This window comes from Neoarius graeffei, chromosome 16 (assembly GCF_027579695.1).
Source record: "Neoarius graeffei isolate fNeoGra1 chromosome 16, fNeoGra1.pri, whole genome shotgun sequence".
NCBI lineage: Eukaryota > Metazoa > Chordata > Actinopteri > Siluriformes > Ariidae > Neoarius > Neoarius graeffei.
Window position 1 is genome coordinate 63,814,199 of NC_083584.1, and position 18,858 is coordinate 63,833,056.

At 37.7% G+C, this 18,858-nt stretch overlaps 1 protein-coding gene across 2 annotated transcripts; it reads left to right on the forward strand.

Annotated features, from left to right (window-relative positions):
- Positions 1 to 6,785: 6,785 nt before the first annotated feature.
- otx5 (orthodenticle homolog 5) lies at positions 6,786 to 13,544 on the forward strand. Of its 2 annotated transcripts, none has more exons than XM_060942211.1 (3): positions 6,786 to 6,886; positions 10,622 to 10,817; positions 12,909 to 13,544. In XM_060942211.1, the coding sequence occupies exons 1-3, from the start codon at positions 6,786 to 6,788 to the stop codon at positions 13,542 to 13,544; spliced, it is 933 nt and encodes a 310-aa protein (XP_060798194.1). The 2 variants fall into 2 exon arrangements, with proteins under 2 accessions (XP_060798194.1, XP_060798195.1); XM_060942212.1 differs by having other exon boundaries at positions 6,786 to 6,882; positions 10,666 to 10,817.
- Positions 13,545 to 18,858: the final 5,314 nt, after the last annotated feature.

Genomic DNA, 18,858 nt, shown 5'->3' on the forward strand with positions numbered 1-18,858 from the left:
CCCGTTGGTATCTGGCACTCCAACCCTTCAATTTTAAGGTGGTCCACAGGCTGGGGGCGCAGATGGTCGTGGCGGACTTCCTCTCCCGTCAAGGGGGGGGGGGGGGAGTCGGCTGCGGGCCGGACAGCCGCCCGGCCTGAGTCGGGAGGTGGGGGCATGTGGCAGCGGGGGTGTGGTCAAGCACCGGTCTGCGACAGGAGGGCGGAGTCAGGGAAGGTAAGTGGCAGAATCACTACACCTGACAGCAATTAACCTGTGTTGGTGTGTGTCTTCCCAGTGACCGCGCCCTATTTAAGGAGGGAGAGCGAGAGCAGAGGAGCTCATCCCTGAACAAGACGCCAGTCGTGTGTGTGTGTGTGTTCAAGTTATAATTGTTAGACTGAAAAGTGTAGCAATAAACGCTATTTTGAACCTGATCTCTGTCCTGCCGTCCTCTGTGCTCCACCCACCAGTACTGAACCGCTACAAAGGTGTACTTCTCTTCTTGGAGTTGGCCTTGCCCTTGTAGTCTGGTCTCTTCCAGTGCAGCTATGTCCATACCATAGCGATCTAATTCCTTTGCAACCAGGGCTGTGCGTCTCTCAGGTCAGGTGTCATTGTCCAGCATTGTTTGGACGTTCCAAGTAGCAACAGTCAGTTTCATCTTTTTGCATTTCATGCCGCTGCAGTGAAGACCCGCTGGTCGCGGTAAACCAGCCAGGTAGTTCTGGGCGAGCATTCTCTACCCCACCTTTTCTAGGGGCTTCCCCTTCCAGGGCAGGCTGTGCTCTCCCTAAATAGGGCAGCCTGGACACTCACACTGCTGCCTCAGCCTACTGTCGCCCAGATCTTCAGTTGAGCTGTGACCCTCAAATGTGAGCCGCCTACGTGCAGGAATCTTGCTAGCGGCTTCCAGCTTCTCAGGCCTTCCGCCATCGCATTCATCCCGTCGCCGCAGGACTTTCTCCTCTCCTCTCCTTGCATAACGCCTTGCACAGTGAGTAAGACAGGTGGTGTCATGCCCCCATCGAACTGTCTCTCTGGACCTCCAAGTCAGGCACCAGGTGGTGCACAGGTGTGCCACAGACCTGGCAGACGTGGAGGTTGCCCCGCAGTGACAACTAACTTGTCTGGTGATGCCATCTGTTGACCATGTATTGTTCCTCCACATGCCATCTGGTGATATGCCATTGACCTATAGGGGTTCCTCTGCCACAGAGCACCAAGGACACCCTGCTGCCAGTGCCCCTGTGAACCGTAACCCTATCAAGGGAGGCTACGGGTGTACTAACACTTGCCCAAGGTGTCCATCCAGGCTAGTGGAGGGAAGGAGGTACCTTACATCTCCCTTCTAGACCGGCTCCAAGCTGAGTCTAGCCACTGCCCACTGAGTTTTGGGATAGATAGATAGATAGATAGATAGATAGATAGATAGATAGATAGATAGATAGATAGATAGATAGATAGATAGATAGATAGATAGATAGATAGATAGATAGATAGACAGGCAGGCAGGCAGGCAGGCAATCTATCTATTTGTCAGTCTGAGATAGATAGATAGATAGATAGATAGATAGATAGATAGATAGATAGATAGATAGATAGATAGATAGATAGATAGATAGATACTGACTGGCAGGCAGATAGATAGACAGATAGTCTGCCTATCTATCTATCTAAGACTGACAGATTGTCTGCCTGCTTATCTATCCATCTATCTATCTGCCTGCCTGCCTGCCTACCTATCTCTCTGTCAGACTGACAAACAGGCAGGCAGGCAATCTATCTATTTGTCAGTCTGAGATAGATAGATAGATAGATAGATAGATAGATAGATAGATAGATAGATAGATAGATAGATAGATACTGACTGGCAGGCAGATAGTCTATCTATCTATCTATCTATCTATCTATCTATCTATCTATCTATCTATCTATCTCAGACTGACAAATGGATTGTCTGCCTGCCTACCTATCTCTCTGTCAGACTGGCAGGCAGGCAGGCTATCTATCTATCTGCCTGCCTATGTTTGTCAGTCAGTATCTATCTATCTATCTATCTATCTATCTATCTATCTATCTATCTATCTATCTATCTATCTATCTATCTGACTGACACACAGATAGTCTGCCTGCCTAACTGTTTGTCAGTCTGAGATAGATAGATAGATAGATAGATAGATAGATAGATAGATAGATAGATAGATAGATAGATAGATAGATAGACTTGTGAATATACGGTTTGTTATATAAAAGCTTCTGCTATTATTGAAGTTAGTGTTGTGTGTGTGTGTGTGTGTGTGTGTACAGATTATACAGTAAGCCTCTTATGAGGTTGCCATGTCCTTAATTTCAATCTCTGCTGGGTCCTAATGTCCTCCACTCTTTTCCTCCATTCCATGTAGTTCATTTCTTGAAGGACATTTTCACTGGGGGAAAAACAAGAAACTGAAATGTTTCCACTGATATAAAAGTCGGACCGGGTTTTATTGATAAGTTTTACATTTCTGGGGGTTTTTTTCAATCGGTGTGATGATGTAAACTAATATTCCAGTCTAATTATTGCATTTTAGTAATTCGTGAATAATGTGCAAAAAAAAAAAAGACTGACTGGGTTTTTGCGAAGGTCACGTGACTGCAAGAACACCCTCCCCCACCCAAAAGACAGAAAGAAAAAGAAAGAAATACCGGAAGTAGACAAATTCCTTTTTTATGCGGTTATGGTTCTTTTTTTAATAATAAATGTTTATTCCAATCTGAAATAAGTTTTCTTATATTTAGGAATTTTATTTTATACTATTGACATTTCTGTAACTTTTTTTTTTGCAGCATTTTGTTTTCCACATGAAACCGTTTCCAGTTTGGACTTGCTCAGGCTGCGTGAGACCATATACTGCAAATATTTTTCATTTTATTTATTTGGTATTTGCTTCATTTTAACTGATTGAAATTGTAATGGGTACAAAAATATTTAATTTTAATACATGAAAAAAATAGTGTTTTATCCCTAAATAGAGTTGAAATCCCCAATAGAGGTTTTTATTTTTAGTTCCTAAAACTTCAAAACATTTTATTATTAAACGTCGGTTTATTCACACGACTATAAACCCATGCTCATTTTCAGGCAGCACTCGGAAGCATGCAGCGAGGAGGTGTCAGCTCAGCTTACCTGTGTGAGCTCCACCAGGTGTGTCAGGATCACTTCCTCAGGTGTGCACGCGGACAGATGCTGCAGCTGTTTAAAAGAAGAAGAAAAGACTTTTTTTTTTCTTTCAGGTTTAAATGTGAAAATTCACCGTGAACAGGGCTAAAGTCAGAGAGCTGTGTGTGTGTTTAGATCTCCGCAGTGGCTTTGTAGATTCAGATAAACCCCTTATTGCAGTTTGGATTTTAAACTTATAATAAATCCGATTCAGTTCACAAAGCGCAGAGAATCGGCTTTGCACGCGCTCAGTTTGGAGCAGAGCTCGAGACCTCACTTTAGTGCACAGTGCCATCCTTCAGGGAGTTTAGTAACAACAACAATAATAATAATAATTGTTGTTTTTGTTATTATTATAAGAAGGAAAAAAGGAGACACACGAGTGCAAAAGTTATAAAATATGTAAAGAGTTGAAATAAAAAAAGAATTGAAAAAAGGAGGAAAGCAGGCATTAAATAAATCGAAGAATTCATTAAAAACTTCTATCTGATTATTTATTATTATATTTTTAATAAGTTAAAGAATCCTCAAATATTATTAGCTATATGTTCTCGTGTGTGTGTGTGCGCGCGCGCGTTATTTTAATAGTACCTCATTAATAATATAAAATAGTTTCATTTTCCTGAACACAATAAAAGACTGAAATTAAAGTTTAATTGACCTAAGTCAGTAGAGTTATAATGTTAAGTATTTAATTTGTACATTTGTGTGTGTGTGTGTGTGTGTGTGGATGGAGATGAATATTCAACTCTCATTTTAAATTATCAGTGATTATGAACTTTTCGTTTTGTTAATTTTTTTATTGTTTTACATTAAAATCCTCCTGATTAATCAGAGCATAAATAATAACCTGAGATGTTCATTATGGTCTGAGCAGAAGAAGGGGGGGGGGGGCAAACAGAGTAAAAGGAAGAATTATAGGAACACGAACATGGGAGAGATTTTTGTTGTTATTATTTATAGGATTGTGTGGGTGAGAAAGAATAAAGTTCTAAGGGATTAAAGGAAACGTGTGTGTGTGTGTGTGTGTGTGAGAGAGAGAGAGAGAGAGAGAGATATCCTCCTCCATCGCTCCGCTGTTTCGTGCAACAGCTCCAGTTATTTCCAGTATCTTGCCATTTGTATGTAATCCACATATACAGTTGCTGCACTGACACAATGATAACCTCCTTTTTTTTGTTATATTTGTTAAAGAATTACAGTATACTGAAGCCATAAAGTCTCTGTATGATTTCTTGCATTTCTGTAAATCAAAACTGTATTTAATGCAGCAGGATATCAGGAGTGCAAATGTAATAAAAATAATATAAATGTAGAGAATGGTTAAGGATTCAGTAGAAATAGAACGAATCCATTTACTATAATTATTTTTATTTCAACTTTTTTTTAATTTCTCTACAACTTTAGTTAATTTATACAGGTTTATTCTTGTTCTTATTATTGAACAAACATTCGTGATTTGGTTTTGTTTTCTTTTATAGTTTATTCTTAAATTGTTTGTCATGCTTGTGTTTTTCATTAAGCTTTTTCCTCACGTTTTACATTATTTATATACTTTAGGTTATTTTTATTGATACTCGACTTTGTAAGGATATTTCTTGTGTATCTATTTACATTTCAGTTAAATGCACTAATTAATCAGCAGTATTTATTTAATAATGTGTTTCATGAGCACATTTATAATGGAGCTTTTTGTGAAGATCTTTTGGAGACTGTTTTAAATCAAATACAAATAAAATTGATTTTACTTTTCATTTGGCTCACTGTTTTTATCCAAAGTGACTTCCAGCTGAGGGTGAAAGATGCTGCTTAAGGACACCACAATGGCACTTGAATGATGATGGGATTTGAATTCACAACCTTCCTCTTAGTAACACAAAGCTTCAACCACTGAAGCCTCAAGTGGCAACATTTCGCATGAACCCTGGAGTGTGTTACTGTCGAGTCTCACCACTTTATTCGGATGAAATTTAGTCAAGCTGCTGCTTCTGCTATTACCACCACTACTTTAACCCCTTCTGCTCTATTCGAGTCTTTTTTTAATCTTTACTGAAAGCAGAATCTTTTATTCAACATTATATAATACGTTTTTGACTCATTTTGTCTTTTAAAAAAGAATAAAAGTATAAATTTGCTGTTTTGGTGCAGCAGCCATTTTTGACCTGAGGATTATCATTTGACACAAATTGCTTCTTTAAATAAAAACAAATTCCCCTTGCTCATACATTCTCACTGTTCCCCAAAAAGCAGATATAAATTCAGTGTTATTCATTTCAAACATTATTTACTGTCTCTGCTGCTCAAAGCAAAGCACTGCTGAGTACCCAAGCTTAATAATGAATGAATGAATGTATTTATTTCAAATAATAATATCTGAGTGATTTCATAAAGATCACAGATATTAAGCTAATCATAAAGTATCACATGATTTCAGATTTCAATCAAGTCTAAAATATTTCATGCTTTATATCTGTAAGCACTGAAGATTATTATTATTGCATTAACACACATGACCTCATCAGTTCTGGTCATATTTTATCACAAGTCAGAATTTCAGAAATTAAAAAGCAATGAAAATCTATTAAAACATTAATTTATTTAAATATATATATATATATATATATATATATATATATATATATATATACACTTTGGTTTGTTTAGTTACTACCCTTGTTTTTGTTTTTTATCCTTGTTAAAGAGCTGTCTGATTTGTTAAACCTCTTTGTTTGTAATAAAACTCAACAACTCGCCAGATCACTGGTGGTGTAGTGGTTAGCACTGTTGCCTCACAGCAAGAAGGTTGTGGGTTCGAGCCCAGTGGCTGATGGAGGCCTTTCTACATGGAGTTTGCATGTTCTCCCCATGTCTGTGTGGGTTTCCTCCAAAGACATGCAGGTTAGGCTAATTGGTGGCTCTAAATTGAGTGTGAATGGTTGTCTGTGTCTGTCAGCCCAGCGATGATCTGGTGACTTGTCCAGGGTGTACCCCGCCTTTCGCCCGTAGTCAGCTGGGATAGGCTCCAGCTTGCCTGCGACCCTGTAGAACAGGATAAAGCGGCTACAGATAATGGATGGATGGATATATTTATTAGCACTTGAATAATTCAGTTCCTCCATTTGTGGGAACTGGGAATTGTAAAGAGTCCCATGATCCAAATGGACGGACAGAAGAAATTTAAGTCTTTTTTGGAGTGATTGGTGGTTTCTGGGGGTTCATTTTAAAGAAAATTTGCAGGACAAGGACTGACAAAAGAAAGAATGCCGAATGGAGGGGGGAATGGGGGGGGTTACAGTATGTTGGAGAGCTTGAGGAGGGAGGGGTTTTCTCCACCTTGTCTTCTAATTAGCCCTCCTCTTCCTTGGTGCTCTCAGTCCTCAGCTGTGTCCCAAACACAACACAACCCTCAGACACTGAGAGAGACAGACCAAGAGAGAGAGAGAGAGACAGAAAGAGCTTGTGAGGTTATATTGAGAGTTTCTGGTGAGACAAAAACAGGTCTAGAATTAGTTTTAGTTGGAACACTGAAGCTGGGTTTTTTCCTCCTTGATAAAGGCGAACAGTAGAGCTAGAGAGAGAGAGAGAGATTAAAGGCAGTGCAGGCATGATGTCCTACATTAAGCAGCCTCATTACGCAGTGAACGGGTTAACGCTGTCCGGCCCAGGCATGGACCTCCTCCACACCGCCGTGGGCTACCAGAGTAAGTGCTTTCAACTTTATTCAACAAAATTCATTGATTTTTTTTTCTTATTGTTATTATAGCTGAGCCAATATTTCCAAAGTTATTCCTCTCATCCTGGAGCATCAAAATCCAGTCCTTCACCCATCTACATCTACAAAGAGTTACAATATTATTATTATTATTATTATTATTATTATTATTATTATGCATTCTTGACTGGAGAACAGTCATTGCTCAAGTGTATCATATAAAGCAGTAGTATTTAAAGGGGCTATTTAGAGCAATGGCCCTCCAGCTTAATATACAGTACTGTGCAAAAGTACTCTTAGGCACCCTATTTTTTTTCATCCAAACTTTGTTATAGATTTCTATTTTATGACTTCTACATTATCGAGTCAGTACAAAAACATTTTAGAGTCCAAACATTCGTATTTTTCCAGCACAAAATTAAATGTTACAGAGAGAAAAAAATAGTTTGTATCTGAGCAGCATATTCCATAAGAGAGCACTTTTCAGATTAAAAAAGAAAGCATAATGAAGGCTGCTGGGTTTTGGTGCAAAATGAAGAAGCGAGTGTGACAGTCAAAGTGTCCAGAAGAACTGTGGCTGGTTCTGTAAGATGCTCAGTAAAACCTACAGCTCATTTCCGCATAAAACTGCACTCACTGGACCTCAGACTACTTTTTTTTTTTTTTTAAAGCAAAGGGTCATCTCACACCAAATATCGACTTTGTTTCATTTCTTATGGCTTACTGATTACTGTTTATAGTATTTTTTTTTAATGTTAACATTTCATTTCATGATTCTCTAATTTATGTCACAGAACAAGAAGAAGATGTTTTCATTTGACTCATCCTGGAATCTCTTAAAAAGAAAAGTTGTTGTTGTTGCACAGAGGTGCCATAATTTATGATTCTTAAATACACGGTTCTTAAAGTGGGGTCCAGGGACCACCAAGGTATCAACATTCTCCTCATTAATATTTTTATCTGAATGATCCAAACCTCAATAACCAAAAAAAAAAAGTAATGTCAACTTTTGTTAATATAAATTTTGCAATTTAAAAAAATTGTGTCCTGTAATTGAGGGGGAATAAAAACTCAAACAGGAATTAAAAAATAAAAAATTAAAAAAATTATGTACACATTAAAATACTTAACATTTCGTAAAGTGAATCAGATGGAGTGAAAATTTTATTTGTTTATTTCTGTATCTAGTTAGTTAGTTTGTTTGCTTGTTTGTTTGTTTGTAAGGTACAGTTAGTTTGTTAGTTAAAAAAGGATACTAAACTGTACCATCGAAATTTTGATAAATGTTCAGCAGGAGACATAAATAGACCCTAATTCATTTTCAGATTAGATTTAAAGGTGCCATGTTTTTAGGTAATGCTACAAAAGGTGCACACGTGATGGTCCCAGTCCAGCAGCGAGAAACGTATAGTTCAGTCCCTTTGTTTTCTCACACTGTGGGTCTTTAAGCATGATTTTATTTACAATGAACTGAATTCCACAAAATATAAACCAGATCTTAAGAGGCACAAAAAAAAACCTGATACCTAATTAATACATTCATGGTGGGACATCATTCTTCAGTCATTTATGGCAATTAAGAGTATCAAGTTAACTATTTACATTATCATCATTGTTAGCCACATAACAGCAAAAAAAGACAAAAGTGTCTTTTCACTTTTCTTTTTTCTGGTGTTTTTCTTGTTGATTTTTGTTGTTTGTGAAGTTTCAGAAAAATGCTGTTGTTGTTGTTGTTGTTGGTGGTGGTGGTGGTGGTGTTGGTGCTGTTCTTCATCATCATCATTATCATCATCATCATCATCATCATCATCAGTATTTCCAGCAGTCTTAATAGTACAGGTGATGTGAATGTGATTAAAATACCATTAATAACAATTTTAAAGAATTAACATTAACTTCCAGATCCTGTTTGCATGGACAAGAACAGTGAGTTATGTCAAAGACATAAACATCCATAAACTGAAAGGTTCCTTAAGGACCAAAGCTGCTAAAATCACCAAACATTTCCCTGAACCCAAATATGGTTCTATTCATATATGTTATCACAACACTTTTTTTTTTTTGAGAGTGCACTTTATTTAATGCAATTCATGAGCCAGTAATTAAAGCCTTCCTGAGCTGAATGTAATGCCTCAGAGGAGAGAAAACACAAATCCGTTATGAGAACCCGAGTTCTGTCCTGGAGCAAATCAAAACCAGACAACATCCTTAATGCTTTTATAACCTTTTACGAAAACTTTTTTTTTTAACAATCTGAAAAATAAGATAATTTTTTCACCATGTGTTGATATTTGTTTCTGTGACTAGAAGATTGGACTTCATACATTCTGTAAGTAGATTATTGGCGGGTTTTATTTGTCAGAGACTCACAGCATACATCATGACTTTGCTGATTGTTGTGATAATTTTATTCCTACTAAGTTTCACTGCTCTGTATATTACACATTAATGCACACAGACGAAGTTACTCCTAGAAGTAGCTTAAATAGTTTTACTTCATAACAGCAGCACAATTAAATTAAATGGGCCTATAATTAAACAATTTTTAAAATATTTACCACCATTTCTTGATTGTATGGTCAAGAGCAGTGATTTACGTCAATTCTGATTTATGTCTATCAAGCATGAAAAGAAAACACTTTTTTTTTTAAATAAAAAGGTTCCACAAGAATTATATCTCTTAACTTATATCTCTTAAGAATTATATATCTTACTTTGAGCGGCAATAAAATATTTTTTTCCCTAAGAATGGACTTTTGCCAAGTGTCCATGCTCACCATAAACATTTAAGGTGCTGTCCATATATTTAAAAAGATTTTAAAAAGAAAAATAAATAAAAATTATTAGTAGCTTGAAAAGCTTAAATTGTAAAAGCTTAAATTGTTTCTCTTCTGTGAGAAAAATCCATCCATTTCTGGTGTTGCTCTTGCTAATAATATAATATATTTCTGTTTTTTGTTTGTTTGTTTGTTTGTTTGTTTGTTTGTTTGTTTGTTTGTTTGTTTGTTTTACCCAATATGATTCAAATAACTCATTGTTCTTATCCATGCAATCAGGATATAGAGGTTAATGGATGTTGTTGGGGTTTTCTTTTCAATTATTGTTTTTAATGTAATTTTAATCACACTACTACTAACTATATTGATGGTGCAATAATAATAATAATAATAATAATAATAATAATGAAATTACACTTTTATTGAATTTTCAATTTTTAAAAACTAAAAAAAGTGACTCATTAGTTCCTCGTTAAATAAACAATTGCAGAACAATGACATCATGTTAATCCGTTTAAAAGTAATGAACATTTCAGCAGTTCAACTACAAACCTGTAAAATAAATTCTAACGCTTTGTTGTTTATGTGTAGCCGATAATAAGGACTCGAGTCATGGCAGATCTGAAGTCTGCTTTCTTTTTGTGTCCATGTTATAAAACATTGACTTTATAAAGCATTTTTCAGTCTCGAGTTATAAGTTTAATCCCACTTACAAATTACTGGCAAGTGGAAATGATGGTGAATAATAAAATATGCTATAAATCCTTTGTAATATTAGGGTGAAGTAATCAAAGATTAAGAATGTTTCCACCACAGACCTTGTAAATTAGAATTATTATTCCAGTGTAGATGTTTTATATTGTAGTTTTTTAATTACAATTTTGTAAAAGTGTATTTTAAAAAGCTCAACATTATTAAAAACATATGAAAGCCAAGGTTACTTAATAGCAGCTGGACTATTTATTTATTTGTTTGTTTGTTTATTTGTTTGGCAGACACACCCCGGAAGCAGCGGCGTGAAAGAACCACGTTCACACGTGCGCAGCTCGACGTGCTCGAGGCACTGTTCGCTAAAACACGCTATCCTGACATCTTCATGCGCGAAGAGGTGGCGTTAAAAATCAACCTGCCCGAGTCCAGAGTTCAGGTAAGAGTTCAGCTTAACAAGCAAAATGTACAACGTTACCCATTTCTATCACATCACTGTTAAATTCTGCTTTCTGACTGGCCAGAAAGAGTTGATTAATTTTCTGTGACCGCAGCTCAGTCAGTAGGACAGTTCTGATAATAACAGCAGCTCATTCGCATAATCTATATCCAATAATAAACAGATTAAAAACATGTCATCGTTGATATGGTGATGTTTTCTGTAACGAGTCTCCATGTCAGAGGTACAGCTATAGCTTTAAAGGAGACATTTTTATTTTTATATCTCACTTTTTCAGTGTTTGTGCACATATATTTGGGTATCTGGAGCCTACCAACCCACAAACTGACACCCTGTCTGTTTACTATGTGGCCTATTTCAGAAAACATGTGACTCAACAAGCTATTCAGATTTGGCTCCCCTTTCTACATCACAAGCTGATTAGAATTATGCCGCCCCCTCATTTGAGTACTTCTACTCATGGCTGTCTTTGAGAACTGGCTTTACGAATGAATATTCATGAGGAAAGTGTGAGGCCTACCAGTGGAGAGGGGGGTGGAGCTCATTATGAACATCTTACCGGGGTGGCATGGGACGCTGGCAGAAAAGAAATCCAAATTTTGAGATTTGCGTGATCGGATTTTTATCACTCATTTGCATGTCATGTCAGTGATACCATGTCCCTGTGTGGATCAATTAACCTGTCAGAGTGGCACCTGATTCTTGTTTGTACTTCCTGGTCTGCTACTCAGGAGTAGGAGATGGGGGGGTTGACCTATGACCTGAGGTCTCCCTGGAAGCCCAAGGTAGAGGGAGTGAGAGAGAATCTATACAATAATGCACCGAGTATTAATGTAAAGTAAATTCAGTCACACTACAAAACACTACCAAATAAACCACAATTCATTCATAACACTGTGACTTTATACTGTAATTTCACTGGCATGTTGCACACCACGAAGGTTAATTGGTTTAGTCTTGGCTCTCAGTTGAGAGTGTTAGGTGATGGATAATGGAGTGATGCTTGAGTACCAAATCAACACAAATGAATAAGAAAAAGTCAAGGGTCAGCCATCAGGTGTCCAGTTTCGGAAAAGAGAAGAAAGAAGAGGAAAAACGTGCAAAAGATAAAGGTGTGGAGCTACGTCATGTCTTTATGAGTATAATATTATGCATGCAATGAAATAGGCTCAGGAACACTTATGTTCACAAGTGGGGGGGGTTGTGGGGCTTGAATATTTACACAATTTTTGTCTTTTTTTGTGTGTGTGTGGTTGGGGGACGCAGAGTGGGGGTTCTTCCGGGGCGCCATTCAAGCTAGAACCAACACTGATGAATAGGCATTCGCTCAAATCGGGTGTTTTGAACAGGGCTGTTTAGACAGGGTGAGAAGGTGATGTGGTGCTTTATCCTTGTGGTGTTTTGACCAAAATATGTCAGACATTTCATTCAGACCTCAGGGAACTGTGTCACCTTTAAGTTTTCTTAAAATGAACTTCAATTTTCGCGAAATTCCACAACATTAAGTACAACTTTAAATGGATTAAAAAGTACGACATGGCACTCATTGATTTGTCAATTAAGTAAAAGTAAAAAAAATTATCATTGTCAATTTGCTGTGAGGGCGGCACGGTGGTGTAGTGGTTAGCGCTCTCGCCTCACAGCAAGAAGGTCCGGGTTCGAGCCCCGTGGCCGGCGAGGGCCTTTCTGTGTGGAGTTTGCATGTTCTCCCCGTGTCCACGTGGGTTTCCTCCGGGTGCTCCGGTTTCCCCCACAGTCCAAAGACATGCAGGTTAGGTTAACTGGTGACTCTAAATTGACCATAGGTGTGAATGTGAATGGTTGTCTGTGTCTATGTGTCAGCCCTGTGATGACCTGGCGACTTGTCCAGGGTGTACCCCGCCTTTCGCCCGTAGTCAGCTGGGATAGGCTCCAGCTTGCCTGCGACCCTGTAGAACAGGATAAAGCGGCTAGAGATAATGAGATGAGATTAATTTGCTGTGGTATCAGGTATGTGGTATGTGCTGTTACTGGAAAATAATCAACTGTTAATTTAGATTTCAAAATGTAATTTTTGTTATTTATTTACAGGTCTGGTTCAAAAACCGTCGTGCTAAGTGTCGGCAGCAGCAGCAACAGAGCAGCGGACAGCCGAAACCTCGGCCTCCGAAAAAGAAATCCTCCCCTGCCCGAGAGACAACCTCTGACCCGAATAATACTAATGCTACTGTTAATGCACCCTACAGTCCAGTAGCTCCACCCCCTCCAGCCCCACCTACAGCCATCACTCCAAGCTCAACTGGCACAAATGCTAACGCAAGTGTCTCCATCTGGAGCCCTGCATCCGTCTCGCCACTGGCTGATCCACTCTGTGTGTCGAGTAAAACCGCGTATGCAATGACGTACGCTCAGACTCCAGCGTACGCTCCAGCCTACGCAACTTCCTCGTCTTATTTTAACGGCCTAGATTGCAGCTCATACCTCTCCCCAATGCACGCACCACTCTCAGCCACTGGGAGTGGCCCCCTTAGCCCTATAGGCTCTTCCTCCTCCATGGCTCTGGGCCAATCACAGGTCTCACAAGGTTATGGCCCCGCCTCTCTCGGTTTTAGCACCATTGATTGTCTGGACTACAATAAAGACCAAACAGCTTGGAAGCTCAATTTTGGTGCAGCAGATTGCCTGGACTACAAGGACCAGAATTCCTGGAAGTTCCAGGTGTTATAGGCAGGGGGCGCAATCGAGGAGGGAATTTCAGACAAGTTAAAATTGTTCATAATTGTGTCTTTGATTTCATTTAATTGCATGATTTCTTGTGTTTCTTGTTGTTGTAAAACAGCAGATGATGTAAATAGAATAGACACTTGCTTTACGCAAATTCAAACTATTCTGATCAGAGTTCTGGTTTTTTTTTTTTTTAAATTAAATAAATAAAAACTGGCAAGCTTTTTTTTTCATTTTCATTTTCAAATTTGTATGAATTCATTTGAACCAAATTGTTCATAAAATTACAGGCAAATTTATGGTGAGTGTGGGGTGGGTTTAACGACTAGCTTATTTATGATTTTATTAATACTGTATGTAATTCCATAAAAATACTTTCGCTCTATAGTACTGTTATGAATTGTTTGCATACAAATGATGTGGGATTTTTAAAAGCCAAATTTTTCAGTAATTGTACAAGATATCAAAATGACAAATGTGTAAAATTTGTAACAAATGGTTTATATCAGGATGATTTAGTGGTTGTGGCTTTTTTGCTTTTTTTTAACAACTTAATTCATATGAAAATTGTCCATATTCACCATATAGACTAGGTGTGATAAACTTTTGCATATGATTGATTTGATTTGACATACACTAAATATGTTAAATGTTTTAAAGCATCTGAGAAGAAGTTTGCAAACATCTCAAAGTTTGATTTTTAGTTTTTGAAAATTCTAAAGAACTGAAGTGAAAATGTCAGTCTTGATCTTTTGTCTTTGTTCATTTGTGTAGACTGTAATAATTCTTGTTTTCATTGCGATTGTGAATTGTTGAATTGTGCTTAATTTGTTTTCAGTTAATAATATCATGGTGTTCAAAGATAATGGTGAGATATCTGTTTCAAAAATTATTTTTGGCTAATTGTATTTTTTTTTTGGGGGGGGGCAGTTGTGTGCTTTCCTATCATTGTTGCTTCTTCTGTAAATATTAAACTACTTGAAAATGGCAATCATGTCTAGTCTTGAATTACAGTTTAGAAAACTGCCAACTTTTTATTTTTAATCTTAGATTTTCTCTCTCCTTTTTTTTTTTTTAAATCTCAGGGGTTAACCTGTAAATGTAATAGTGTTATGGTTGGGTGTGAAAGCTACACAATCATTTTTATTCATAAAAATGAATTTATTCCTTATTTTCTTTCTTATTTTGATCCTTACGATTCTCTGCGTATGCTGTTTCTTCTTGTTTCCCTCACCCCACTTTGTGTTTGCTTTTTCCAACAGAATTTGATAGTTTGTCTGTTTAGAGACATTAAATTCAATTTCAATAAAACAATTATTTGTCCCTGTTCAGTTCTTTATCAGTAATTAGGCATATTAGATAGAGTTTGGCAGGAAGACAAACATGGATGTAATCTGATATGGCTTTTTGAAAGATGTTTATTGATTATTTAAGGAAGGAGTCTCCAGTGTCAGTGCTTTGTAACAGTCTGGAAGTTTCCTGATAAGGGAGAGTCTTTAAATAGAGGAGTTTGGTAACATGGACAGCTGCCTTTAGACCAGAAACAGAAATATTGTAGATTAGATTAGCTAACTAGCTAGCTAATCCCTGAGTGCAGCGTATGACTGGATGGAGACAGTAGACACACACAGGACTTAAAAATACTGTATGATTTATTTGTTTTCCGCCTAATCCCCTCAGAAAAACGTACAAGCTGGCAACCAGTCTGATCTTCCTGACCCCCCCCCCCCCCCCCCACACACACACACACACAGAGCCCTAATCCCTATTCCTTCCAGTTTTCTCATCAGAGTACAGAAAATGTAAATAAAAATATAATAACGGACAAGGAGACAAGTTAGAGATCATGGATGGAATAGGACATAATTTCAGAATCTCTCTCTCTCTCTCTCTCTTGGCTATTCAGACCTGCAGCACATTTTTCTTCAGCTTGGGTTAGGAACAGTATTACATCCAACGCAACTTATTTCTTTCAGTGCTTGAAACAATCTTCTCATTCAAAGATCACCGACTTAGTTTTTTGTATTTCATTTTGAAATTGCTTTTATGTTACATTATACAGCAAAGAACAGAAATATATTTCCTTCTTCAGTCTGCATTTTCTATCCCTGATATTCGTATTTAATAGTGAGTGTTTGTGTTTAAAGGCAGCTGTCGAGACAATAATGAAAAAGCCTGTCTTGGACATTTCTACTCAAGAAAAATCTGGCAACCTGGCAGGGATCAAATACATGCAGGTTATTTTAATAATCTGAATGTAGAGCATGCGCATAACCCGATTCAGAATATGCATAACTTTCCCAACATAAATATTGATGCAACTTCTGTGTCATTGAAAAGGCCTTCACATAGCTAATCATCACAGACTTGCCTCAGTGGGATATGTGGAGATGTTCAGACTTGCTGATGACATTGTTTGCTACACAATTATCTATTGGACAAAAAGAATGTTTCAAAGCTAAAAATAGTTTCAGCAGCCATTTTAAAGCCAGACATTGTTTTCGTCAGCTCATAGTTTGGTGCCATTCACGCCAGAATCAGACATAGGCTAAAGTTTAAAACAGAATTTTATGTTAGAAGTGATTTTTATCCATATAGTTAAGTTAATTTGCATGATGTGAATTGTTGACTATAAGCTTCCATTACATAGGTAAGATACATTAGCCTTGTAGCTCCAGTGCAAAACTACAGAAACATCTTCAGACAATGAAAATGTCTCAGCTGATTCGAATTCAAATACACTTGAAGTAAGAAGAGGCAATCCAAATGAAGAACCCGTGATTGAAGAATTATAAATAGTCACTTGCTTCACTTCTATAAATTTGGAATAACTGTCTTACTTCCTGTCTCTTACAACCTTACCTTGCATCGTGTTATTTATACTGGTCTAATTTTCCAATCCTCTTAGTGTCCTGCCCTCATCACTTCACTAAGTGAATTAGTCAGGATTACTCTCTCTTTCTCTCAGTCTTGTAGCCAATATTCTTTTTCCTCAAGTCTCTGTCTCCATCTACATGGCTTCACCATTTTTCCCTCCATTTTCTATTAGATGATAAGCACACATTTTCCCACCTGTGTGGCTTTCTTATCACTCTCTGTTCTGGAGCTTCTCTAGATAATGATCTGTAGTTGCTTTACAGAGTCTTCATATCCTGAAGATGATCCAGAGCGGCTATGTTCCACATATTCTGGAGATAATGTAAAGCATCATTAGTTCAAGAAATGCTGAACATATCAGAAACAACTCTAAAGATTTTTGAAATAATCTGAAGTTAGCACTAAGATTTCTTGAAATACCCTAGATAAGCCCTAGAGGTTCTGGTGATGGTTTCAAATGCTTTAGATGTTCTGGATATGACCTGAAGTTGCTCTCGAGATGCCATTCAGAGATTCTGAAGATGATTAAGAGCTGCTATAGTGATTCTAGAAAGGATCTGCTGCTAGCCTAGAGATCCTGAAAACGTGAAGCAGTTCTAGATGTTTAAAAACTGATCAAGAAATGTTCTAAATGTTTCAGACATTTCTTATAATAATATGATTATAAGATATGCTCTAAATGTGCTTTAAAGATTCTGTTGATGGTTTGGAAATTCTCTAGCTATTTTTGGATATTATCTGAAGTTGCTCGTGGGGTTACCAAAAAATATTCTGGGTATTCTGAACATTTTTAGGAGATGCTCAGGAGATTCTGGGGATAATGTGATCACTTCTAGTAAAGATTCTGAGATTCTCCTATTCTGGATATGAGGTAGTCAATAGCTACTCCGAAGATTCTCGAGTCATAATCAAGATGATGTGAAACAGAACTTGAAATAGTATTTCAAATCCACTTTAGAGATTCTGATCTAAAAATGCTCTACATATAGACCCCTTCGCATGTTTGTAAACAAACCGACCGTTGCCAGGATGCGCGCGCAGCCTGGACCCAGAAACAATGGCGCTGCCCATAGACCGGCATTATGAGCTGTCAGATTATGCCAAACAATTGTCGTTACAAGATCGAGAATGCTACATAAATAAGTTAACTCTAACAAGTGGACATCGCCTACCGGATCCGCATTTAATTAAAGAGTGGACGGACGATGTTAGTAAGTTCCCTGGTATACAATGGCCAGATATATACTCGTACCTTATTGACAAGACTTCAGTGTACACCCAAGAAAAACTTCGTGCCTACAAGTCTTTAGATGCATATGATTATGTTATGTGCGGGCATGTACAACTTGATTAACAATGGGACATTCATATTCATTTTGTTTTAATCAAATTATGCCAGTGATGTGATGGCAATGTGGCTTTAGCTACAACAGCAAATACCAACACTAAACAGCAATTTGCAGGAGGTAATGGCATGAAAGGAATGATAGTGTAAAGAGTGCAGCTAAGAGAAATCAGAGCTGCGTAAAAAGCGAGAGGCAGAGAGCAGAAATGAAACTGAACGGGCGGGAGCTAGGTTAGAGCAGTCAACATAAGTTGGCATTTAGAGTGAGGGCACACAATTTTACCTTTCCATCCTTGCTTTAAAATTGTGATTTTCGGCATACACAAATAATGATGGCACAAAATCTGGACTGCTTGAGTCAAGCGAGACCTCTCCTACAAACAAAATTGCATGCAAAGCTAAGTTAACATGCTAACAATATTCATTACATTGTGTAACTATGACCCAGCTAATCAGACAAACGTTACCAAAGTATTTTGCTACATCAATAAACGAAGACTAGAAAGAATAAAAAAGAAAGATTTAATAAATAGCCTGATCTTACCTGTGATGAAGTGGGCGCTGCAAACCCACGCATTTTTGATAGTGCTTTCATCCCAGTCTATATGTTTGATGGCTTGTAGCCATAGACGTCGGCGATTTTTTTGGAATGGGTGAGATCCTGCTGGAATTCTGAACATTTTAACCCCATCACTGCTACGATTCTGACACCTGAAAACACAACAACTAGGCATTTCTGAGTCTTTTTTGGGTCCAGGCTGCGCGCGCAATTTCCGCTTACGTATGAATGACGTTTACTGCGAAGGGGTCTATTCTACAGATGATCTGCAGTTGGCCAAGTGTCTTAAAGCAACCAAGAACTGCTCTGGAGATTCTGGAGATAAGGTAAAGCAGACCTGGATATTCTACTCAAGAAATGCTGAACATGCATGGAACAAGTGTCAAGATTCTAGAAAAGGACTTGAACTTCCCTAGACATGTTCTAGAACTTCTGAATTTATCATCTGAAAATTCTCTAGCTATTTTGGACAAAAAAAGGTGGTCTTGAAGTGCCTAAGAGCTGCTCTTGAGATTCTGGGGATGGTGTGCCATGAA